Source organism: Podarcis melisellensis (assembly GCF_964234715.1).
Source record: "Podarcis melisellensis genome assembly, chromosome: 1".
Classification (NCBI taxonomy): Eukaryota; Metazoa; Chordata; class Lepidosauria; order Squamata; family Lacertidae; genus Podarcis; species Podarcis melisellensis.
In genome coordinates this window covers 112,858,752-112,885,320 of record NC_138528.1, presented here as the reverse complement: position 1 = coordinate 112,885,320, position 26,569 = coordinate 112,858,752, and the positions used below count along the sequence as shown (strand labels likewise).

Below are 26,569 nucleotides of genomic sequence, written 5' to 3'. Positions count from 1 at the left end.
ACTTACTGTAAGGAAGCTTAACAGTTATACATGCTGAGTCAATATGGTCACTTATGCCAAAGCGATTTTCTGCTTTAATACGGAATTGATATTCTTCTCCTGTTGTAAGTTTCGTGATCTTAATCATGTTTCTAGCAATAGTTGCAGACACTTCAGACCACACAGCAGTGCTTGTTTCTCTTTTCAGTACGATGTAGTTGGTAACTTGACTTCCGCCATCATAACGAGGTGGCTCCCACTTAAGGGTAAGACCTTGTTCAGTGATATCACTTACAACAACAGGACCAACTGGAGGGCCTGGTCTGTCTAGGACAACAATCTTAAGGAAAGATTTAGTAGTTCCACTGGAGTTGGAAGCTGTGATGTCATATCTACCAGAATCAGTAGCCACACTTTCTTTGAGATTAACAATGACACTTTCAGCTGTGGTTTCAGTGTTAAACCTCATCGTTGGTTTGAGAGGAATGCCGTCCCTGGATAAAGTCACCTTTGGCAATGGTCTTCCAGAAATTGGAATCTCTACCTTTAGGTTTGAACCTGCTCTTACATAAACGGTGTGGTTCGGGAAACCTTTCATGTCCACTTCAGGAGATTCTGAAAAAATACATTTGCAAAATGTTAAAAACAACAGTTTTCAAGTGCATTTTCATATGAATTTGTATGAGCTCTATGCTAACTATTCATTATTTATTAATTAAAACTATTTCTTTACCACCTTTCATGTAAACATCACAAGGCAGTATACACACACACACATTAAAATTACATCAAAACTTAAAGAATAAGTAAAATACCAGTCAACTTTAGATCAAAACAGACATGTTATTATGATCAACTGGTATCAACATGCAGCAAAGGACTGGGAGAATAAAGTTTTTAGCAGATGCCAAATTGCCATCAGTGTCACCGAGGTGATTCCAAAGAGAATGCACCATTTCCACATACCTAGTTGTTCTTTAACTGTAACGGCATGAAGAAGCTCTTTGGGGTCACTTAGACCAGCTTGGTTTTCAGCAAATACTCTAAAGAAGTACTCCGCATTCTCCTTGAGACCCTGGACAATATGATGAGTTGTCTTGACTACAGCACATCTGACCCATTTCTGCTGCCCTTTCTCTAGGGCTTCAATAAGGTAGCCAACAACTCTGCTTCCTCCATCATGTTCTGGCTTCAGCCACACAAGAGATACACTATCTTTTGTAACGTTTGATACTCCCAGTTTTTCGGGTGGACTTGGTTTTTCTGAAAAATAAAGAGAAGATGATCAAGAAATTAATAAATAGAAGATCAATCAAGAGCAAATGTGTCATATGCATTCCACTTAATTTTAATGTATTCAGCAAGTACATTTTTTCCACAGGGAAGCAGTACATTTTAATAATACTAATACTAATACTAATTTATTAGCAGCCACTCTGTGCGGCTCCCAATCGGATATTAAAAACACAACACAGCATTAAACATTAAAAACTTCTCTAAAACTTCCCTAAATAGGGAAGTTTTATCTTGCATGCCTATATTAAAATATTATTAGAGTTATTAGGTGTTTTCAAAACACCTAAAATTTTGATTACTGCCTTACAATAAATTAATAACAGTAATATAAGCATTACATATTAAGACTAAAGTCCTGTGAAAAATTAGTGTGCATGTGTATGCATGGGTAGATAGTCATGCACTCACATGCATATATAATGGACATATTTTAAAGAACAAACCTGTTATTTTCACTCCATCCTTTGTTTCAGTTGGGACTCCAACACCAAACTCATTTTCTCCAGAGACTCTGAAGTAATAAATTCCACCTTCTTGCAGATTGGTAACTTTGTAGGAAAGACGATGGCAATTGTTGGTTACAGTGACCCAAGCTTTCTTGCTTGCTTCTCGTTTTTCAATATAATAGTTCTTCACAGGAGCACCTCCATCGTTCTCAGGAGCTTCCCAAGATAACACGGCTGATTCTTTTGTGACATCTTTTACAACGATATTAGATGGAGGTCCCGGTGAGTCAAGCACTTTGACAACTAATGTCAAAGTAGCTGTGCTTACAATATTTTGCAATGTTAGTGTATACTTTCCAGAGTCATTCCTTGTTGCTTTTTCAACAGTAATTGAGGTGCGGTTATCTGAAGTATCAATACTTGCTCGAGTACGAAGGTCAGTATCTGGCTTGCTCCACATTACATTAGGGATAGGCTTTCCTCTGAAAGGTACAGTCATTGTAAATGAGCCACCAGCTTTCACGACTAAAGTCTTTCTCATTTCATTGTCAATATCAAATGCAGGCTCTTCTTCCCTTTCTTTTGCCACCTGAGGTTCTGAAACATCACTTGGATCACTAGTGCCAACCTTGTTGATAGACTTTACTCTGAAAACATATTCAGCTCCTGATGTCAGACCAATTACAGTGTATTCTGTACCTCTTAAGCTTTGAATAGCAGTTGACCAATCAGTTTCACTGGTTAGCTTGTATTCAACTGTGTATCCAGTAACAGGAGCACCACCATCAAATAATGGCTTTGTCCATCCAATTGTTATATGTGACCTTGTAGAGTCCACAATCTTAGGCCTAGATGGAGGTGATGGAAGGAAAACAGGATCTTCTGCTTTAATGAGTGGTGAAGTATCACTAGGAAGACTAAGACCTGCAGCGTTTTCTGCAAATACCCGATATTCATATTCACATCCTTGCCGAAGGCCTGAAGATTTTACCCTTAGATCATAAACGGGCTTTTTGTTCACACGTATCCACCTCAGGCTGTTTTTCTCACGCCTTTCAATCACATATCCAGAAATTTCATTACCTCCATCATTGTCGGGTCTTGCCCAGCAAATAGTCATGGACTCCTTTGTCACACTAGTAATCTCTAAAGACGTAGGTGGGCTTGGAACAGTAAAAGGATCAAGGGCCTTGACAGCTTCACTTTCCAAAGGTTCACCAACACCATACTTGTTAACCCCCATCACTCTGAAGATGTATTCATTTCCTCTAAGTAGTTTTGTCACTTTGCAGGATGTTGTTGGATGCTCGGCTTCACAAAGAGTCCATGCAATTCTACTGGTCTCACGCTTTTCCACAATATAATAGTCAATCTCTGCACCTCCATTTTCTTGAGGCGGTCCCCATGACAGATGACATTTTTCAGCAGTAAGTCCTTTGATTTCTAGTGGGGCTGCTGGTGGACCAGGTCTATCAAGTACTTTGCAATTGACAGCTAATGATCTAACTCCAGCAACATTTTGTAATGTTAGCACATATTGCCCTGAATCACGTCGAATGCAGTCTTTGACAGTTATTGCAGTAGTGCTATCAGTTGAAACAATTTCAACTCTTGCTTTCTCTTCAATGTCTTTGCCATCCTTTGTCCATGAAACTACTGGTAAGGGTCGCCCTGCAATATCGGCATTGATTTTCAAGATCTCTCCAGCTTTAACAACAACAACATCCCTGAATTTGACATCCATCATAATTCTTGGAGCCTCAACATCATCCTTTACAGTCACTGGCCCAGTTGATTCAGATGGCTCACTAAATAGTCCAGCAGCATTCCTTGCAATTACATGGAATTCGTATCGCTGGTCTTCAGTAAGTCCTGTTACATCAAAGAAAGTTTCTTGCACATTGGTGAAGTTGCACTTCAGCCAACGACCATCTGGTAACTCTTTCCGCTCTATAATATAGCCTGTGATCTTAGCACCACCATCATATTCTGGTTTGGTCCATTTGAGGGAGACACATGTTCTTGTAATGTTAGTCACTTCTGGTTGGCCAGGAGGATCACATGGGTCCCTTGCAGCAACAGGCTCACATGATTTGCTACATTTACCTATTCCTACAATGTTTTCTGCATACACACGATATTCATACATTAGTCCTTCATCAAGGCCTGTGACCTTCATCTGTGTGTCACTTATAAGGGTTTTATTTACTTTAGTCCAAAGGATGCTGCTTCTTTCTTTACGCTCAAGGTGATAACCAAGTACTCTGCTACCTCCGTCATTAACTGGCTCTTGCCAGGTTACAACCATGAAGGCTTTAGTTGCGTGTGTTACTCGGGGAGTACCAGGTGGTCCAGGAAGACTAAATGGATACTCTGCAACAACAGGTGCAGTTTCAACGAAGGTGCTCCTGCCATAGCGATTTTCTGCAGAAACACGGAATTGATATTCTGATCCTGTGGTTAAGCGAATTATTTTTATTGAAGTTCGTGCAACTGCCGCAGACACTATACTCCATGTTGTAGTAGTTGTTTCTCTCTTCTCCACAATATAATTATTAATTTGACATCCACCATCATACTCTGGGGGTTTCCAAGATATGGTTACATTATCATTGCTGACATTGTCAATATGCAATGCTGTTGGAGGTCCTGGCTTGTCCAGTACAATTACAGTAATGGAAGCTGTTGTAGAGCCAGCACTGTTTGAAACATTTAATTCATAACTCCCTACATCTTCTTTCAATGCTTCCTTGATTGTTAGTGAGGTTGATGTCTTTGATGTGTGGACATTTACCCTTGTTGTCTCTCTTAAAGGCAGTCCATCCTTCTTCCAGCTAACTGATGGAACTGGCCTTCCTCTGATGGGCACATCAATCTTAAGATCTTCACCAGCTTTAACACTGAAAGTATTGAAAAGGAGCTCAACTGAAGGCTGGATTTCAATATCCTTCGCAACTACTGGAACCCCAAGCTGTCTTGGATCACTCTTCCCTTTTTCGTTGACAGCACATACTCGGAAAGTGTATTCTTCTCCCATACTTAATCCTGATACTGTTGCTTCTAATGTTTTAACTTGTGTGCAGGTGCTCCATTTTTCACTTCCTTTAGTTTGCATTTCTACTACATAGCCAGTTATTTTACTGCCACCATCACTTTCAGGTTTCTCCCATTTAATAGTAGCAGTGTGGCGTGTAACATCAACAAGGGTAACTTTTCCAGGTGGATAGGGTGGTTCAGAAGCCTTAACTGGTTCAGTTGTTTCTGCTGGCAAACCAACTCCATATTCATTTGCCGCCAAGACACGGAAGTAGTAACTACATCCTTCCTGTAGCTGATCAATTCTGAAGACATTCTTGGCACAGTTATTTGTAATAGTGGCATATGCCTTTCTTGTGGTTTCTCGTTTTTCAATGATGTAATTTGTAATTTTAGCACCACCATCAATAAGTGGGGGCTCCCAAGCTAATGTCACTGAATCTTTCTTCACTTCTCTGATGTTCAAGTTCACAGGTGCACTTGGTGTATCAAGCACTCTCACGTTAACAAAAGCAGATTTTTTGCCACTATTGTTTTCTAAGGTCAAGTTATATCTACCACTGTCAAATCTGTTTACATTATCAATGACCAACATTGTATATGAACTGGTAGCCTCAATCTGGGCTCTGTCGCTCAGAGTGCCTTCTGCTTTCTCCCACTTTACTTCTGGCTCTGGCCTCCCTTTGATAGTGACAAACAATCGCAATGTGCCACTAGCACGTACGGTGACAACTTTTCTGAGATCTGCATCAAGTTCAATTTCAGGTGGTTCAATTTTTTCAGCAGCAACAACACTACCAGGTATAGTTGCTGGTTCTCCAACTCCTTCAGAGTTCATAGCACAGATGCGGAAATTATACTCACTATTCTCTTTAAGTTTTTCTACTGTGAATTGCTTTCCTTGTAACCCTGATGGAGGTGTGCAAGTTGTCCATTCATCAGCAGTAGCTTCTTTAAATTCCACAATGTATCCTTTAACAGGTGCACCACCATCGTAAATGGGCTTGTTCCATGCAAGGGACACAGATGATCTGGAGGTATCTGTCACCTTCGGATTGCTTGGAGGGCCTGGTGGATACACTGCATCACAGGCTCGATAGAAAACTGATGGTTCACTAGGTTCACCAACACCAGCAGCATTTTCAGCAGAAACCCTAAATTCATAGAAATGGCCATCTGTAAGTCCAGTTACTCTGAGTCTTAAGTCTGTTAGTCTCTTCTTATTGCACTTGGTCCACCGAATACCATCTTTGTCTCGCTTTTCTAGTATGTACCCTTCAATTTCAGCACCACCATTATCCTCTGGACGACCCCAGGTTACAATCATAGAATCTTTTGTGATTGCAGAAACTTCAGGTATTGAAGGAGGGCCTGGAGGTTTGTATGGATTACATGCCAACACAGGCTCGGATTCCAGTGGTTCACCAATTCCATATTTGTTGACAGCCATTACACGGAAAATGTACTCATTGTTTGGAAGAAGCCTGGTTACTTTGTGGTTCAGAGCTTGCACATCAGATGCCACTTGTGTCCATGAAAGTCGACTTGTCTCTCTCTTTTCTATAATATAATGTGAAATGTTAGAGCCACCATCGTGTAAAGGTGGTCCCCATGCCAGATAACACTTTTCTGCAGTCACACCTGTAACTTTCAAAGGACCTTCTGGAGGTCCAGGTCTGTCAAGTACTTTTACAGTGATTGGTATAGACTTTGTGCCACCAACATTGCTCAGTTTAAGTGTATAAATGCCTCCATCCACTCTGATGCAATCTTTGACTGTGAGGGTTGTTCTCTCAATGGTAGACTTAATTTCCATTCTTGCAGTTGCTCCTTCAAATTCTTTTCCATCTTTCGACCATATAATATCAGGAATGGGTTTGCCATGGATGTCAGCCTCAAGAGCAAATGTTTCTCCAGCATGAACAACAATGACATCTTTGTATTTTGGATCCAGTGAAGCTCTTGGAGCTTCAATTTCATCTCTGGCAATAATTGGTCCTGTGCTTTCAGATGGTTCACTTATGCTACCAGCTGCATTTCTTGCAATTACTCTGAATTCATATCGTTGGTCTTCCACAAGACCAGTTACTGTGAACTCTGTTTCTGTTACATTTGTAAAACTGGCTTTCATCCAACGACCTTCAGGAAGCTCTCTCTTTTCCACAACATATCCAGTTATTCTGCTGCCACCATCATATTCAGGTTTTTTCCATTTTAGTGTTATATAATTTCTTGTAATAACAATGGCATCTGGACGGCCAGGTGGATCACAAGCATCTCGAGCAACATACAGTTCAGATGATTTGCTAACCTTACCTATGCCAACAATATTTTCAGCGGCAACTCTGAACTCATATTCAAGACCTTCCTCAAGGCCATCTGATTTATATTTTGTGTCCTGAATGAGGGCCTTATTCAATTTTGTCCAAAGAATGCTGTTTTTATCTTTACGTTCTAGATGATAACCAAGAACTTTGCTTCCTCCATCATTAACTGGTTCATTCCATTGTACTATCATATGATCTTTGGTAGCGATGCTGACAAATGGTGTTCCTGGTGGACCTGGTTCTTTGTAGGGATATTGAACAAGAACTGGCTTAGAATCCAGCGCGGTGCTCTTTCCGTATCGGTTTTCAGCACTAATTCTAAACTGATATTCACTACCCGTTTTAAGGTTTGTTACTTTAATAGTTGTTCTTGCAACAGTCGCTGAGACCATCTGCCAGGTAGTGGTAGTAGTGTCACGCTTCTCTACAATGTAATTGGATATTTGACAGCCACCTGTGTATGCTGGTGGTTCCCATGACAGAACAACAAAATTCGAGCTCACTTCATCAAAGCGGACAGGTCCTTGTGGTGGGCCAGGCTTCTCGAGCACAATTATATTAAGATGTTCTGCTGCTGTGCCTGCAGTGTTGGTTACTGTCACAGTATATTTACCAAAATCATCCTTGTTGCTTTCTTTAATATACAAAGTAGTTGATGTAGGTGTATCTTCAACATGTAACCTGGTTGTCTGTCTTAGAGGCTGACCATCTTTTTCCCATGTGATAGTAGGCTTTGGTCGAGCTATAAAGGGTATTTCTACTTTAAGGTCTTCTCCAGCTTGGACAGTGTATGTATTGAACATTAGTTTGATATTTGGCTGAATGGTCAGATCTTTGGCAATCACAGGAACTGCCAGTGGTCTAGGGTCACTCTTGCCTTTTTCATTGTATGCCATGACACGGAATTGATATTCGTGTCCAGAACTCAAACCAGACACAACTGCATTACAGACTTTGGTTTCAGTAACGACACTCCATTTATCAGTTCCTTTTGGCTGCATTTCAACAATGTACCCCACAATTCTGCTACCTCCATCATGTTCAGGCTTTTCCCACATAAATGATGCGCTTCTCTGAGTCACATCAGTGAGAGTCACTTTTCCAGGAGGCAAAGGTGGTTCTGAAGCTTTTGAGGCATCTGCAGTTTCAACTGGAACACCAATTCCATATTCATTTTCAGCCATTACTCTGAAATAATAAATTGCCCCTTCAATAAGGTTATCAACTCTAAAACTTGTTTTGCTGCACTTTGTGCTCACATTTGCATATGCTTTTCTGGTTGATTCGCGCTTATCAATCACATAGTTCTTTATCTTTGCCCCACCATCATTAGCTGGAGGCTCCCATGTTAGCACAGCATAATTTTTCCTTATTTCTTTGACTACTAAATTTTGTGGTGGTCCCGGTGTGTCAAGTACTTTAACTGTGACAAATGCAGACTTAGAGCCACTGCTGTTCTCCAGTTTAAGGATATATTTCCCAGCATCATTTCTATCACAGTAATCAATGGATAACTGTGTGTAATTCAGGCCCTTTTCAATTTGAACCTTATCTGTAAATTCTCCTTCTTCTCGAGACCACATGATTTCAGGAGTTGGGCGTCCTTTGAAAGGTATGTTTATCCTGACAGATCCACCAGCTCTAACCACAATTCCCTTCCTTAATTCAGAGTCAATATCAAGTTCAGGCGGCTCAAGTTTATCTTCTGGTTTAACTGTGCCAGGAACTGCTGCAGCTTCACCTACTCCAATTTTGTTAAGAGCACAAACTCTAAGTTTGTATTCTTGATGTTCAATGAGTTTCTTGATCTCAAAGCGATTGACTCTCAGACCGGTCTGTGGGGTAACAATTGTCCATTCTTCTTCATCAGCTTTGCAGATTTCTACAATATATCCCAGGATCTCACTGCCGCCATCATAAATAGGCTTACCCCATGCTACTGTAATTGAATTCTTGGTAGTATCCACAGCATGAGCATTAGTGGGTGGGCCAGGTTTGAACATAGGGTCACATGCTTTCCAAAAGGGAGTGATTTGGCTTGGCTCACCAACTCCAGCAGCATTTTCAGCGGATACTCTAAATTCATATTCATGATCTTCTGCTAATCCTGTGACTCTTAATCGCAGGTCTGTAATTCGGCGTTTGTTACATTTCACCCATCTGATACCAGCTCTGTCCCTTTTTTCGACAATGTAGTTAACTATTTCACTGCCACCATCACTATCTGGACGATGCCAGCAGATGGTCATGGAATCCTTTGTAATGTTGGTTACTTCAATGGATTTTGGTGGACCAGGAACAACAAATGGGTTTTTCATTAATACTGGTGCAGACTCCAGAGGCTCCCCAACTCCATATTTATTAACTGCCATTATGCGGAAGATATACTCATTTCCTTCCAGAAGTTTTGTTACTTTCAGCATTGTGGCTACAGCATCTGAAGCAACAACTGTCCATGCAAGGCGACTTGTTTCTCTCTTCTCAATTATGTAGTGAGAAATGTCACTGCCACCATCATGGATTGGTTGCGCCCATGTTAAGGAACACTTGTCAGCAGTAACTCCAGAAACTTGAATACTCTCTGGAGGTCCTGGTCTGTCCAGTACTTTCACTGTTATTGGTACTGATTTTGTTCCTGCAACATTAGAGGCCTGCAAAATATATTGCCCACCATCAACACGGATGGCATCTTTAACAGTAATCAAGGCCTTAAAGTCTGTATTCCTTACTTCACATCGGGCAGTATCTTCAAGTACTTTATCTCCTTTCAACCACAGAATAGTGGGAATTGGCTTCCCATGGACATCAGCCTCAAGTTTGAATGTTTCTCCAGCGTTTACAACAATTGCATCTTTGTATTTGGGATCCATGGAAATTCTTGGAAGCTCAACTTCATCTTTTGCCGTTATTGGTCCTGTACTATCAGATGGCTTGCTTACTGCTCCAGCGGCGTTCCTTGCAATGACTCTAAATTCATATCGTTGGTCTTCAGTAAGGCCTGTTACGGTAAACTGAGTTTCAGTTATATTGGTGAAGCTTGCTTTCATCCAACGACCTTCAGGCAAATCACGTTTCTCTACTACGTAGCCTGTAATTTTGCTGCCACCATCATATTCTGGCTTTGTCCATTGCAGAGTAATTGAACTTCTTTTAACAATAATAGCTTCAGGGCATCCTGGAGGATCACAAGGGTCACGCGCTACGTAACACTCAGAAGCTTTGCTTGCTTTGCCAACACCAACAATATTTTCTGCAGCCACTCTAAATTCATACTCAATGCCTTCTTCAAGATTAGATGTTTTGTAATGTGTGTCTTGAATAACTGTCTTGTTTACCTTTGTCCACAAAATGCTGTTTCTTTCCTTTCTTTCAAGATGATAACCTAAAATTTTACTTCCACCATCATTTACTGGTTCATGCCATTGCACAACCATAGAGTCCTTTGTAACTGTTGTCACAAATGGTGTGCCAGGAGGACCTGGTTCTTTATAGGGATACTGAGCAACAACTGTGTCAGACTCCAGGGCAAAGCTCTGCCCGTATCTATTTTCAGCAAATATTCTAAACTGATATTCTGACCCAGTTTTGAGCTTCATCACCTTGAGAGTGGTTCTTGCAACGGTAGCTGAAACTGTTTCCCATACGGTGGTGGTTGTATCTCTCTTATGAACAATGTAGTTAGTGATTTGGCAGCCACCTGTATATACTGGAGGGTTCCATGATAATGTAATACTTTCAGCACTAATTTCATCAAATTTAACAGGGCCTTTTGGAGGATCAGGCTTGTCTAGTGTTATAATTTCAACAGCTGCAGATTTCTGTCCAACAACATTAGCAACTGTGATTTCATACGCCCCGCTGTCTTCTTTAGTGACCTCTTTAATACTCAGCACGGTAAGTTTAGGTGAATCAATGACATTAACTCTAGTTGTCTGTTTTAATGGCATGCCATCTTTGGTCCAAGTAATAGTAGGTATAGGTCGACCAGATATTGGGATTTCCACCTTTAGGTCTTGTCCCACTTGTATACTGTAACTGTGGAATGCTGGTCGTACATCTGGTTCAATAACCAAATCTTTGGCTGTTATTGGAACAGCAAGGGACCGTGGATCACTTCTACCCTTTTCATTTACAGCCATTACCCTGAAGAGATAATCTTGTCCTTGAGATAAGTTAGTAACAAGTGCTTCAAGAACTTTCACACGTGTACATTCTGACCATTTTTCGCTGCCCTTAACTTGCATTTCCACTATGTATTGCAAAATTTTGCTTCCACCATCATGTTCAGGCTTAGCCCAGCTTAATGAAACACTGTTTCTTGTAACATCGTCCACTGTTATCTTTCCTGGAGGTTGAGGAACTTCAGCAACTTTAACTGGGTCACTTGTCTCTGCAGGCAGGCCAATTCCAAATTCATTCTCTGCGCAAACTCTGAAGTAATAATAGCAGCCCTCCTGAAGTTGAGCCACTTTCCACGATGTCTTGTGGCAGTTTGTTACAACAGCAGCATAGGCTTTCCTTGTGGCTTCACGTTTTTCTATTATATAATTTTTAATTTTAGCTCCACCGTCTATCGAAGGAGGTTCCCAGGCAAGTGACACTGAGTCTTTGGTGATTTCCTTAATTTTCAGGTTCACTGGGGGGCCTGGGGTATCTAGGACTCTTACACTGACGAAGGCAGACTTAGTTCCACCACTGTTTTCTAAAGTAAGAGTGTATTTTCCAGAATCAAATCTGTTAACGTTGTCGAGAACCAGCGAGGTGAAGCTGCTAGTGCTGTCAATAACAGCTGCCTCTCTGATGTCACCATCTACCTTGCTCCATTTTACTTCGGGTGTTGGGCGTCCTCTGATTGGAACAAATAATCTTAAGGAGCCACCAGCTCTTACATTGATAACCTTCCTCAGTTCCAAGTCCAGATCAAGGTCTGGAGCTTCCAGCTTCTCTTCGACCACAATAGTCCCAGGAACGTCGGCATGCTCTCCTACTCCTGCTTTGTTAACAGCACAAATGCGGAATTTATATTCATGCTTCTCCTGCAATTTTTCTACTTCCATATTTGTTTTCTTAATTCCAGTTGGTGGTGTACAAATTGCCCAGTCCCCAACACTCACATCACATTTTTCAACAATGTATCCTTGGATTTCTGAGCCACCATCATAGATTGGTTTACTCCAGGAGAGGAAAACTGAAGATCTTGTGACATCTATTGCTTTAGGATTGTTGGGAGGACCTGGTTTGTATATAGGGTCACAAGCCTTATGATAAACAGAAGGTAGGCTTGGCTCACTGAGGCCAGCTGCATTTTCAGCCGAGACTCTGTATTCATAATTATGATTTTCTATAAGTCCAGTAACTCGGTATCGAAGTTCACTTATCAAACGCTTGTTACATCTTGTCCACCGAATGCCTTCTTTATCACGTTTTTCTAGTACATAACCCAAAATTTCACTGCCACCATCAGAGGGTGGTCTTTCCCATACGACAATCATAGAATCCTTGGTAACAGCCGAGACCTCTGGGGCCTTTGGTGGAAGTGGCACTACAAATGGATTTTTAGCCATTACAGGCTCAGATTCAAGAGGTTCCCCAACCCCATATTTGTTTACAGCCATGATGCGGAAGATATATTCGTTGCCTTCCAAAAGTTTAGTAACTTTGTAACTAAGGGTTTGTACATTGCCATCAACTAAAGTCCAGACTAAGCGGCTTGTTTCTCTTCTTTCAATTACATAATGTGAAATGTCACTACCACCATCTTGCAATGGGGGTTTCCATGCCAGGTAACACTTTTCAGCAGTAACTCCTGTTACAACAACCGGACCTTCAGGTGGGCCAGGTTTGTCAAGAACCTTAACATGAACGGAAGCTGTCTTTTCACCTGCAACATTCTTGGCCAGCAATACATAATGCCCACTGTCAACGCGAATGGCTTCTTTGACGCTTAGGCTTGTGGCAAAGTCTGTCGTTTTTATATCCAAGCGTGCAGTATTCATTAGTTCCTTGTCGCCTTTTAGCCACTGAATAGAAGGCAGCGGCTTACCGTGAACGTCTGCGTCAATCTTGAACGATTCGCCAGCATGCAGTACAAGGGTTTCTTTAAATTTGGGGTCCATACTTATGCGAGGTGGCTCTACTTCATCTCTTGCTGTGACTGCCCCCGAGCTTTCAGATGGCTCACTGAAAACGCCTGCAGCGTTGCGCGCAATGACACGGAACTCATATCTTTGATCTTCAACTAGGCCAGTTACTGCAAACTGGGTCTCAATAACATTCGTAAAGCTTGCTTTCATCCAGCGGCCTTCAGGTAGCTCCTTCTTCTCAACTATGTAGCCGGTGATCTTGCTTCCGCCATCATATGCTGGTTTCTTCCACTGAAGAGTAACAGAGTTCCTTGTGACGATGACAGGCTCTGGACGACCAGGAGGATCACAAGGATCATAAGCTTTGTAGCATTCTGAACCTTTACTTGCTTTGCCGATACCAACTATATTTTCTGCATAAACTCTGAATTCATATTCAAGGCCTTCCTCAAGTCCGGTTGTTTTAAAGTTAGTGTCAGGAATTGCCGCTTTGTTCAATTTAACCCACAGTATGCTATTTCTTTCCTTGCGCTCCAAATGATAACCAATAATCTTGCTGCCACCATCATTGACTGGTTCATTCCAGTGTACAACCATACTATCCCTGGAGACTTTTGGTACAAAAGGAGTTCCAGGAGGCCCAGGTAGTTTGTATGGATACTGGGCTACCACAGACTCTGATGTGAGATATGTACTCTTTCCATATCTGTTTTCAGCAGCAATTCTGAATTGATACTCACTTCCAGTCTTTAATCTAGCTGCTTTTAGAGTTGTTCGGGCAACGGTAGCTGAAACAATCTGCCAAGTAGTAGTGGAGGTGTCTCGTTTTTCCACAATATAATTGTTGATAGAACTGCCACCATCATATTTGGGTGGTCCCCAGGAAATGGTAATATTGTCTGCAGTTACGTCTTCAATCTTCACTGGTCCAGTTGGAGGTCCTGGCTTGTCAAGGACAACAATGTTAAGGATTTCAGTAGCTTCCCCAGCAGAGTTAGAAAGTTTTACTAAATATTGTCCAACATCTTCTCTACATGCTTCTTTTATTGTTAGCAAAGTGTTGTTGTCTGTATTTTCTTCGTTTACTCTAGTAGTTTGTCTCAGTGGCACATCATCTTTGAGCCACGTTACAGATGGCTTGGGTCGACCAACAAATGGAACATCAACCTTTAAGTCTTCACCTGCTAGTACACTGAAGGTAGTGAATAACAGTTTGAAGGCTGGTGGTATCACAAGATCTTTCGCAATAACTGGTACACTCAATTGTCGAGGATCACTGATTCCTTTTTCATTCTGAGCTGAAACACGGAAAGAATATTCTTCACCCTGGATCAGTCCAGTTATAACAGCTTCAGTAACTTTTACAGTAGTGCATGTGGCCCATTTCTCACTGCCTTTGCTTTGCATTTCTACAATGTAGCCCAAAATTCTGCTTCCTCCATCATGTTCAGGTTTTTCCCAAGACAAAGATACACTCTTTCGTGTCACATCTAATATAGTTATTTTTCCTGGAGGAAGAGGCCTTTCAGATGCCTTAATAGAGTCTGATGTTTCAACAGGAAGCCCTATTCCATATTCATTTTCAGCTAGAACTCTGAAATAATAGTTGCAACCTTCCTGTAGATTGTCCACTTTCCAGCTGGTCTTATGGCAATTGGCCATAACTGTTGAATATGCTTTTCTTGTTGCCTCACGTTTTTCAATAATATAATTTTTAATTTTAGAGCCACCATCTATGAGGGGAGGGTCCCACGTGAGAGTCACAGATGACTTTGTAACCTCTTTTATCTTCAGATTCTGTGGGGCGCCAGGTGTATCAAGAACCCTTACAATTACAAATGCTGATTTACTGCCTGAGCTGTTTTCTACAGTCAGTATATATTTGCCACTGTCAAATCTATTCACATTTCCAACTGTAAGTAGTGTATAAGAGCTTGTGGATTCAATAGTGGCTTTGTCTAAAGACTCTCCATGTTCTCTTGACCATTTCACTTCAGGCACTGGTCTTCCTTTAATTGGGACGAAGAGTCTTAAAGTACAGCAAGCTCTGAGGGTCACAACTTTACGTAGGTCTGCATCAAGTTCAATCTCAGGAGGCAGTACCCTTTCTTCAGCTTTTGGTGTCCCAGGAACAAGAGCAGGTTCTCCAATGCCTTCAGAGTTCATAGCATATATTCTGATTTTATATTCCTGGTTTTCTTTTAGATTAGTGATGGTAAAGGAAGTCGCCTTCAGCCCTGCTGGTGGAGTTACAATTTTCCACTCATCTTCATCAGGTAATGCTGTTTCAACCATGTAGCCTGTGATTTCTGAACCACCATCATATATTGGCTTATTCCAAGCAATTGTAATTGAGGACTTGCTTGTGTCTAATACACGAGGATTACCTGGTGGACCTGGCTTAAATACAGTATCAGCAGCTTTGTAGAATGGACTGCTTAGACTTGGTTCACTTACACCAGCAGCGTTTTCAGCTTTCACTCGGTATTCATATTCATGTCCTTCTGTGAGTCCAGATACTTTATAGCGCAAATCTGTGACAACCCGCTTGTTACATTTCACCCAGCGTAGTCCAGCTCTGTCACGACGTTCTACAATATAATTGATTATAGGGCTTCCACCATCAGAATCAGGGTGTCCCCAGCACACAATCATAGAATCTTTGGTTGCAGCTGTAACTTCAGGTGTCTTTGGTGGATCAGGTACTACATAAGGATTTACTGCAAGAACAGGCTCTGATTCCAGGGCTTCGCCAAGGCCATATTTGTTAACAGCCATAACACGGAAGATATATTCATTGCCTTTCAATAGCTTTGTGACCTTTAATTTTGTTACTGGAACTTCTGTGGCTACAGTTGTCCATGCCAATCTGCTAGTCTCACGTTTCTCAACAACATAATGGTCAATACTTGCGCCTCCATCATCCAAAGGTGGTAACCATGACAGGACACATTTTTCTATGGTAACATCAGACACAGCCAAAGGCCCTTCTGGAGGACCAGGTCTGTCTAGTACTTTGACATTGAAAATATGTTTTGCAAAGCCACCTGGATTGGAGGCTGTAAGTGTGTAGGCACCTCCATCTCTTCTTATAGAGTCCTTATTATGAAGAACAGTTGAGAAATCAGCTATTTTAATTTCTAATTTTGCTGTGTCTTCAAGCTCCTTTCCTTCTTTCGTCCATGTCAGAGTTGGTGGAGGGCGACCTGAAACGTCAGCTTCAAGTTTGAAAATTTCACCCGCTTTTAATATCAAAGTGTCTTTGTATTTAGCATCAACCATTATCCTTGGTGCTTCAATCTCATCTCTGCACGTTATTGCATCTGATGGTTCGGATGGGTGGCTAACAGCACCGGCCGCGTTTCTAGCAATCACACGGAATTCATAAGCAGCATCTTCTGTGAGACCACTAACAGTGAACTCAGTTTCTAGTATATTGCCGAAGTTAGCCTTTAGCCATCGGCCATTAGGAAGATCTCTTTTTTCAACAGTATAGCCAGTTATCTTAAAACCTCCATTATATTCAGGTTTTTTCCACTTAAGTGCTACTGCATGTCTTGTAATATTGAGAGGAACTGGCTTCCCAGGAGGATCAATAGGGTCCAGGGCCAATGCTGGCTCAGATGGCTTGCTTGGTTTACTCTTGCCTGCCATATTTTCTGCTATGACTCGGAATTCATAGGCAAGGCCAGATGTAAGACCACTTGATTTGAAGGTATTTACTGATATCAAAGCTTTACTTACGGTCTGCCAAAGAATGCTATTTCGTTCTTTTTGCTCAATGTGATATCCCAAAATGGGGCTTCCTCCATCTGTCAGAGGCTCATGCCAGCTAATGCTAATTGCATCTTTTGTGACTGCAATCACTTGAGGAGTGCCTGGAGGTCCAGGAACTTTAAAAGGATAGTTAGCAATTACATTCTCTGAACTGATAGATGGTCCTGAACCATATCTGTTCTGAGCTTTAACACGGAATTGGTACTCTGTCCCAGTAGTGAGGCGAGCAGCTTTAAAAGTAGTACGTATAACAGTAGTTGCTAACTCAGCCCATGCAGTACTGTCGGTTTTACGCATTTCTACAACATAGTTACTTATTGGCACCCCTCCATCATTCAGTGGAGGTTCCCATGAGAAGGTGACATAGTCGGATGAAACTTCTTCAAATTTGATTGGCCCTGTAGGAGGTCCAGGAACATCATGCACCTGTATAGTTATAACATCGCTAACTTCACCAACAATATTTTTAGCTGAGATTGGGTATCTGCCGCTATCGTTTCTAGTGCATTCGTTAATGGTTAAGATGGTTGCAGAAGCAGTATGTTCAAAGTTTACTCTTTGAGTTTGTTTAATTAACTGGTCTTCTTTTTTCCAAGTAATAGTTGGCCTTGGGCGACCAAGCACAGGTATTTCAACTTTGATATTGTCACCAGCTCTGGCAATTACTGTTTTCTGGTAAATGCCACGCAAATCAAATTCTGGAAGCATCATTTGCTCCTTAACGACAACTGGTCTGCTTTCTCTTGGATCGCTTCTTCCAGCACTATTAACTGCCATAACCTGGAAAGTATATTCTTCATTTTCAGTCAGATTCTTTACCACACATTCTAATGTTTTCACAGTTGTGATATGTGTCCACTGAGTTGAACCTTTTTTCTGGGCTTCAATAACATAGCCAGTAATCTTGCTACCACCATCATGTTCGGGCTTTGGCCAAGCAAGGCTGACTGTCTTCCTTGTGATATCCATGATATTAAGGCTCTCTGGTGGTGATGGTGCCTCTGACGCTCTTACAGGTTCAGCAGTTTCGGCAGGTTCACCAATTCCAAATTCGTTTTCAGCAAATACTCTGAAGTAATATTCACACCCTTCAGCCAAATTAGGAATCCTAAGTGAACATTTTGGGCACTTTGTTGTGATGGTTGAATATGCCTTTCGTGTTGACTCACGTTTTTCAACTATATAATTTGTTATGCGTGAACCACCATCAATTAGAGGCATATCCCATTGTAGGGTGATGGTATCTTTAGATATGTCTCTGGGCTTGAGATTTATTGGTGGCCCTGGTGTATCCAAGACTTTCACATTTACAAAACCAGTCTTCTTGCCAGCAGCATTTTCAAGGGTCATGACATACTTTCCTGCATCATATCTATTGCATTCTGTGACAATGAGAAGTGTGAAAGAGTCTGTATTTTCAATACTGGCACGTCCTTTAAGTGAAATATCATCCTTGGTCCATGTGATTTCAGGAACTGGGCGCCCTTTAATTGGAACAAATACCCGAATGGTCAGTCCAGCTCTAACAACAAGAGTTTTCCTCAGCTCGGCGTCTAATTCAAAATCAGGAGCTACTTCACGTTCCCTGATCTCAACATCTTTTATCATTGCTGGTTCACCAGCGCCAGCAGCATTGAGGGCAATAATTCTAAAGTTGTATTTGGCTCCTGGCTGGAGATTAGCAACCACAAATTCTGTGATTCTTAGAGCAGTCCCCGTGGTATCTTTCACCCATGTGTCTTCTCCTTCTTTTTGGTGCTCCACAATATAGCCGATTATATCAAGTCCGCCATCATAGTGAGGTTTACCCCATGCTAGGCTAGCAGTTGTCTTTGTTGTATCAGTTACTCGTGGGTTGGAAGGAGGTCCTGGTGGATCTATAAATAATGAAAAAAGGCAACACATTTTATTTGATTGGAATCCTTATAATCATGCTATAAAGGGTCCCCCCCCCAAGTATAGAAATCATACTAACATGCAGCATCCTTGGTTAATACTGGTTGAGAAATATCACTTGGTGGCCCAATTCCTGCCCTGTTTTCTGCACTGACACGGAATTCATATTCATTTCCTTCCAGGAGTCCAGTCACTTTGCATCGAAGGTCTGATACTGGTTTCTTTGTAACTCTGACCCATCTCACACCTTTTCTTTCTCTTCTTTCCACATGGTAGCCTGTGATTTCGCTGCCACCGTCATCAGTTGGCCTTTTCCAGGTTACAGTAACAGTGTTTTTCGTAATATTTGATACTTCTGGTTTACCAGGTGGACCAGGAGGCCCTAAAAGGAGGAAAACAGGTTTGATAAACACATAAATGTTTATATATATACACATCAGTAAATTCATATACCTTTTGACTAGTTTTGCTTACCAAATCTATCCACCATTTTAACTGGCTCTGATTGAGATGGTTCTCCTTTGCCATACTGATTCACAGCAGAAACACGGAAAAGGTACTCATTTCCTTGAATAAGCTTAGTCACAACATGCCTACAAGACTGAATGTCTTCAGCAACTTGAGTCCATAGAAGGCGGCTAGTTTCTCTCTTTTCAAGTACATAAGACTTGATTGGTGACCCGCCATCTTCTGTTGGGGGTGTCCATGTGAGAGTAGCCTTTTCAGCTGAAACATTGCTCACTTCAACTGGTCCAGGTGGGCCTGGTACATCTAAAACTTTTACATGTACGTGTTCTTCTTTCGTACCAAAAGGATTGGTTGCAGTGATCGTATATTCACCAGAATCTTTTCTAGCGGCATACTTGACAGAAAGCGTGGAAGAAGTTGGAGTTGATTCAATATGGACAGTCTCTGAAAGCTTGAAATCTTTGCCTCCTTTAGACCACACTGAAGTTGGAAGTGGCTTGCCACGGATGCTAATAGCAGACATTGAGATGGTGTCTCCTGCCTTAACAGTCAGGCCTTCTTTGACAGTAGGATCAATAACAATAGTTGGTGCCTCTGTAAAAGAGAATTAATATGTTAGGAAAGAAGATAAAGGTAAAGGGACCCCTGACCATTAGGTCCAGTCGTGACCGACTCTGGGGTTACGCCGCTCATCTCACTTTATTGGCCGAGGGAGCCGGCGTACAGCTTCCGGGTCATGTGGCCAGAATGACTAAGCCGCTTCTGGAGAACCAGAGCAGCGCACGGAAACACTGTTTACCTTCCCACAGGAGCGGTACCTATTTATCTACTTGCACTTTGATGTGCTTTTGAACTGCTAGGTTGGCAGGAGCTGGGACTGAGTAACGGGAGCTCACCCCGTCGCGGGGATTCGAACCGCCGACCTTCTGATCGGCAAGTCCTAGGCTCTGTGGTTTAACCCACAGTGCCACCCGCATCTCTTTTAGGAAAGAAGATACTTAAAACATTAAAAACTGGTGTGTGCCTTTACAGGGAATACGTACCATACTCATCCTTGCATATAATGGCTCCAGTAGATTCTGATGGAGGACTAATAGCACCAGCGGTATTCTTAGCTCTAATTCTGAATTCATATTTAGATCCTTCAAACAGGTCAGTTACTGTATATGCACATTCCTGAACATTCACATGGTTTGCCTTCATCCAAGTCTTTGAAGGTAGATCACGTTTCTCCACTATGTAGCCAATTAATTTATGTCCACCATCATATTTTGGTTCTGTCCAGATCAGAGTCACTGAGTTTCTAGTCACACTGATAACTTCAGGCTTCCCAGGAGGATCTGAAAACAACAGAATACAGAAATAGTAAAAAATGTATATCACAGTTTTCTAACACATGAAGACTTATCTCTTTAATTTGGGAAGCTTACCAATTGGATCAAGGGCTACAATTGGCTCAGAAGGCAGACTTGGTTTACCAACTCCAGCAAGATTGATTGCCATCACTCTGAATTCATATTCCAAACCTTCCGTTAACCCTGTCACTCTGAAGTCTCTCATCTTTAGTGGGCTCTTGTTTGCTCGCTTCCACAAAATACTATTTCTTTCTTTATATTCAAGGTGGTAACCTACAAAAGCATACAAGCACAGGAAACACATGCTTAGTATTTCAAAAGGTAAACAAAAATGGGGGTGGATAGGAACCAACTTTTTTAATTTGCAAAAGCATCCTTGTCTGATATCTCTGAGCAGTTTCTGCCATCATCCCCTCCCGTTGGAAATGTGGCTCAGTATCTCCCTGATTTGTGGCACTGGAAGGCTTTGAATCTCAACATGCTGCTTCTCAACATGCCCCCCTGGGGCCTTACAGACACCAGAGCCTCGACGTTAGTTGGGTCTAGACATTGCAAAAGCTGGTGGAGGGTAGGAACATGTGTTACATCATGACTGGCATTTGTGAACCTAGGATTTAACACCCTGGGGAATCTTATGCAAAATTAAATGTCAAAAGAAATACCTGTGATAGGTGAGCCACCTGTCTTTTTGGGGTCTGTCCATGTTAAATAGGCAGAATCACGCCTAATCTCAACAATTTTGGGTGGTGGTGGAGCATCGGGAACATCTAGAAATATAATAAATATAAGTGAGAATTAGGCTGAACCTTAAATGACAGAATGCTTCACAACAAACATATTTTTTGTGTGCTTACCAAATGGATGCCTTGCGATTATTGGGTCAGATTTAAGACCTTCGCCGACTCCATATTTATTTTCAGCACTGATTCTGAAAGTATATTCACTGCCTTCATGGAGTCTTGTGACTCTGAAGGTAGTTTTCTGCACAGCAGACACACATGTGACCCATTTATTATTCACATTGTCTCTCTTCTCAATAATGTAGTTAGTGATTTCTGAACCACCATCATCTTTGGGGGGAGCCCATTTTAATGTCATGGCATCAGCTGTGACTTCATCAAATTTCACAGGTCCTGTTGGGATTCCAGGCTTGCCAACAACCTTCACAGAAATAGTCGCTTCTTTACTGCCAGCAATGTTCTTCAGTTTGATTGTATATTTCCCAGCATCATCTTTATGACAATCACGCACAAGGAGTGAGGTGTTAACTGCTGTAGCTTCGAATGCAACTCTTCCTGACTCAGTAAGAGCCAGGTCTTCCCCTTTTTTCCATGTCACCGTTGGTGCTGGTTTGCCTTTAATAGGGATTTTCAGGCGGAAACTGCTTCCTTCTCTAGCTAAATAGCACAAGCCTGGCAGGTCTTTTAAATCAAGATCAGGTGCCACTGGAAGACAAAAAGGTATTGAATGATTGTATGTACATTTCCGAGCACAATTCAAAGTGTTGGTGCTGACCTTTAAAGCCCTAAACGGCCTCGGTCCAGTATACCTGAAGGAGTGTCTCCACCTCCATCTTTCAGCCCGGACACTGAGGTCCAGCGCCGAGGGCCTTCTCGGTAGTGGTGCCCGCCCTGTGGAACGCCCTCCCACCAGATGTCAAAGAGAAAAATAACTACCAAACTTTTAGAAGACATCTAAAGGCAGCCCTGATTAGGGAAGCGTTTAATGTTTAATAGGTTATTGTATTTTAGTGTTTTGTTGGAAGCCGCCCAGAGTGGCTGGGGGGACCCAGCCAGATGGGCGGGGTATAAATAATAAATTATATTATTATTATTATTATTATTATTGTATGTTTAGTGCAGTGAATACAGTTGCTTCATTTCAGTAACTTCTGTTCTGTAAAAGAACGAAAGGTTTTGTGACACCTCTGCTATTTTTGCTTTATTAGACTGGCATGGCTATCTCATGGGGTAGTTCTATCGTTCACTATACTGACATATGCAGTGTAGTCTGTGAACGAGAAAATGTATGAATCTACTCACCTATATCGTCCCTTGCCAGCACTGTAATTTCATTAGGTGTTCCATACCCAGCTTCATTTTGTGCTCTCACTCTGAAGGTATATTCTTTGCCTTCTGTTAAGTCTCTTGTTGAATACTGGAGATTCTTTGACCTCATAACTTCCTGCCACTGATTTTCACCAGTCATAAGTTCAACGATATATGCATTAATGCGGCTTCCACCATCGCTAATGGGCTTTTTCCATGATACATTGCAGGATGACTTTGTCACAGCCAAAGCCTTTAAGTCCACAACAGGTCCAGGTGTTTCTAGCAGGGAGAAAAGAATATAATGATGAACAGATCGCTAATATAAAGTTAAATGCACAAGAGCCTTTTAACAATAGCCTGATAGGGTAATCATGTGAATATTCTCACCAGAAGCTTTAACCGCATCCCGAGTTTCACAGGGGTCGCCAATGCCATATTCATTTTCAGCAAAAACCCTGAAGAAGTAAGATTTGCCTTCCTCCAAGTTAGAGATCCTGAAACTTGTTTTCGGACACTCTGTGGCTACTGTAGACCACGACTTTCTCTCTGCATCACGTTTTTCAACCACATAGTTCTTCACTGGACTCCCGCCATCAATTATAGGAGGTTCCCATGAAATAAAGGCAGAATCTTTAGATGCTTCTTTTACAATCAGATTAATAGGTGGCCCAGGAGTATCTGTACAGATGCAAATAAACCATTCCAGTTAATGACTAAAATATATAAAATAAAACGTGTATGGATAGTTAAGACCATAATAGGCAATCACGTAGCACTTACCAAGTACTTTGACAACCATTGTGTATGCTTTTTTGCCACAGACGTTCTCCAGACTCAGGACATATTTTCCAGAATCGTATTTGTTTACATTTTCACAGCGCAGGAAAGTGTCAAAGTCAGTTGATTTGATATCTAGTCCTTGCCTGTCTCTTATGTTGGCATCCACTTTAGACCAAGAAATCTTGGGAGGTGGACGGCCTCTCACTGGCACATAAATCCTCATTGTGACTCCAGCACGTAATACCAGAACTTTCCTCAATTCAGCATCAAGCTCTCCCTCAGGTGGAACTGCATTGTAAATAAAAGTAGATGTCAAATAAATTGCTGATGATAGCAATTTAAAATATAATTTAAAAAATCAGTGTCAGTGGTTGAGGCAGGATGGGAATGGAAAGGAAAGAGAAAAAAATACAAAAATACAATGTTAGGGGGAATAAAGCTCAGGCTTTCTTTTTTCTTTTTTAGAAAAAGCAAGCGGATGAGTAAAAGAGAGGAAATCTCTCTAAATGTTACTCTAGCCTTCCTTCCCTAATTGCCAGCTTTCATGCCACCCAGCCAGACACCAGTGGTTTCTCATATTCTTCTCTCTCCCTTTGTTTTGAGAGGAATCCACTCTACACTTTCAGTCAAGTTGCGGTCCCTACTTTTCTACAACTATCTAGGAGCTTCCCATTGGGAAAGTGTGCTTGCCTTGCACTCAAAACATGATACCTTTGCATTATTATTCAGAAGGAGGACATTGTTTTCTTTCACACAAGACAGAGAAGGAGCAAGCGTGTTTCTGGGTAGAGGAAAATGTACAACAATGATAGTGCAGCTGGAAAGAAAAGCTGAGGATTCCATTCTCAAGAAAATTTTAGAAACAGAGCAGAATGAGGAGCATGTGGCTAGATTGTGTGGTTTTTAACAACTGAGGGAAAAGTGGTTTAAAGACTAGACATATGTGAGTTCATGAAACAGTTCAGCACAGAGCCCCTAGTTTCTCATAGGCCCTCCACTAAACCTTCTATACTGATACCCACAATATGCACGAAAGTCAACAAGTCAATTTCTTTTCAGGACAACTTACTTAAAATGTCCTTGGCCATGTGCTTGTCTGGCACATCACTTGGGTCACTATATCCAACCTTATTGACAGCATAAATGCGGAACTGGTATTCTGTGTTCTCCGTGAGTCCAGTCACAACATAACGGGTATCTGGCAAATTCCTTGGCAAATTGCACCGCACCCAGTTATCTGTATCTGCTCGTTTTACTTCGACAAGGTAGCCAATAATGGGGCTTCCACCATCATATGCTGGTTTGGTCCAAGACAGGGTTATAGAGCTACGGGTGGTATCAATCACTTTTGGGAATGCTGGTGGGCCAGGAGGATCTGAGAAGGAAAGCACCAAGAAATTACACAATTATGATCTGGCAAACCCATTTGCACACACTCACAAAGTCACAGAAGACCGGAAAATGTGCATGTGTTCAACTTACACTGAGGATCACGTGCATATACTGCTTTAGATACTCCGCTAGGTTTGCCGGGTCCAGCTTTATTCAGTGCAGTTACCCTATACTCATATTCTGTTCCTTCCTGGAGTCCAGTGGCCTTTATGGTTCTTTCAATGACGGGCTTTCTATTCACTTTTGTCCAGTTAACTGCCCTCGTTTCACGTTTTTCAACAATATATCCAGTTACAGGGGATCCGCCATCATCAGCAGGTGCTTTCCAGCTTACCGACATGAAATCTTTTGTTATGTTACTAATTATCGGTGGTTCACATGGTCCAGGCACATCTATAAATAATAATTTGAAATGTTCTTAAGCAAATGCTAAAACATAGATTGACACTAAATGGGTAGAAAAATCCAGTGAGAGAAGCTTACCATATGGATTCTTAGCCACTGCTGAGTCAGTCAAAATGGGGTCACCCACTCCATATTTGTTTTCAGCACAAATGCGGAATTGGTACTCATGTCCTTCAATTAGTTTCTCAACGCTGCAGCTAGTGATGGGGACATTGGCGGTGACTTGAGCCCAGTTGGGTCTGCTTGTTTCCCGTTTGTCGACAATGTAATTAGTAATGTCTGAGCCTCCATCTTCAAGAGGAGGTTCCCAAGAAAGCATTGCTCGGTCTGTGTACATGTTTACAATCTTAACTGAAGCTGGAGGACCAGGCTTGTCTGGGAAAGAAAAATTAGGCGGTGAGTGAAGTCTTCCAACTGCTACATTTCCTGAAGTTTAAATACACTGATTCAAATGAACTTTTAGCCTACCTAGTACTTTAAGTTTAATAGTTGCTGACTTGGAACCACTTGCATTTTCAGCTGTGATTGTATAATCTCCTGTTTGCTTTCTATTTACGCTGAAGAGCTCCACAGTAGATAAATTTCTCTTGGTGGTTATCTTGACTCCTTCAACTGGTTTCAGGAGCTCCCCTTCTTTTTTCCAACTAATAGTTGGCATAGGCTTGCCGAACACATTAGCCTCAAGACAAACATTGGTTCCAGCTTTTACTACAAGCAAGGATTTCATAGCTACACCGAGTTCTATTTTTGGTGGTACTGCAGTGTAAAAAAAAATATAGAAGGGGAGGGGGGGAAATACATTCCAATGAGCACGTAACAATGAGAAGGATAAAAGTTTTGCTCAATTCTAATGGTACTCAAATGCGTTCCTTACCATTTTCTGACTGAACGGTTATTGGATCAGAAGGTTCAGAAGGCCAGCTAATGTTCACTGCTGTTTTTGCTATGGCTCTAAATTGATATTGTGCACCTTCTTCCAGACCAGTTGCAGTGTACTCTTCCAGGGGTATTTGATGGGGAGTGGTATTGCATCGTACCCATCTTTCTCCAGGCAGTTTACAGGATTCAACAAAGTAGCCAAGTATCTTGCTACCACCATCATGTTTTGGTCTTGCCCAGACAAGAGACACAGTACTCTTAGTGACATCAATAACCTCGGGTTTGCCAGGGGGATCTAAAAACAAATGAGGTCAGGTTTATTCTACGGCATTTGATAGAAAATATCACAACACAAAGGATGCATATCACTGAACAAACATGGTATATTTCTTTCTTTTT

The 26,569-nt window shown here is 41.6% G+C and overlaps 1 protein-coding gene across 43 annotated transcripts in view; it reads right to left on the bottom strand.

The window, feature by feature from the left end:
* Positions 1-26,569, bottom strand: part of TTN (titin) — a 284,957-nt gene that overhangs the window by 29,266 nt on the left and 229,122 nt on the right. For all 43 annotated transcript variants that reach the window (XM_081902051.1, XM_081902060.1, XM_081902074.1 and 40 more), the window contains 17 exons: positions 26,166-26,465; positions 25,760-26,047; positions 25,370-25,666; positions 24,977-25,279; positions 24,564-24,869; positions 23,495-23,782; positions 23,102-23,392; positions 22,706-22,993; positions 21,518-22,108; positions 21,326-21,430; positions 20,739-20,936; positions 20,352-20,648; positions 19,315-19,902; positions 18,920-19,222; positions 1,719-18,821; positions 946-1,242; positions 7-594 (listed from right to left, as the gene is read on the bottom strand). In XM_081902051.1, the coding sequence (XP_081758177.1) occupies positions 7-594; positions 946-1,242; positions 1,719-18,821; positions 18,920-19,222; positions 19,315-19,902; positions 20,352-20,648; positions 20,739-20,936; positions 21,326-21,430; positions 21,518-22,108; positions 22,706-22,993; positions 23,102-23,392; positions 23,495-23,782; positions 24,564-24,869; positions 24,977-25,279; positions 25,370-25,666; positions 25,760-26,047; positions 26,166-26,465 (22,431 nt within the window). The remainder of the gene's footprint in view (positions 1-6; positions 595-945; positions 1,243-1,718; positions 18,822-18,919; positions 19,223-19,314; positions 19,903-20,351; positions 20,649-20,738; positions 20,937-21,325; positions 21,431-21,517; positions 22,109-22,705; positions 22,994-23,101; positions 23,393-23,494; positions 23,783-24,563; positions 24,870-24,976; positions 25,280-25,369; positions 25,667-25,759; positions 26,048-26,165; positions 26,466-26,569) is intronic.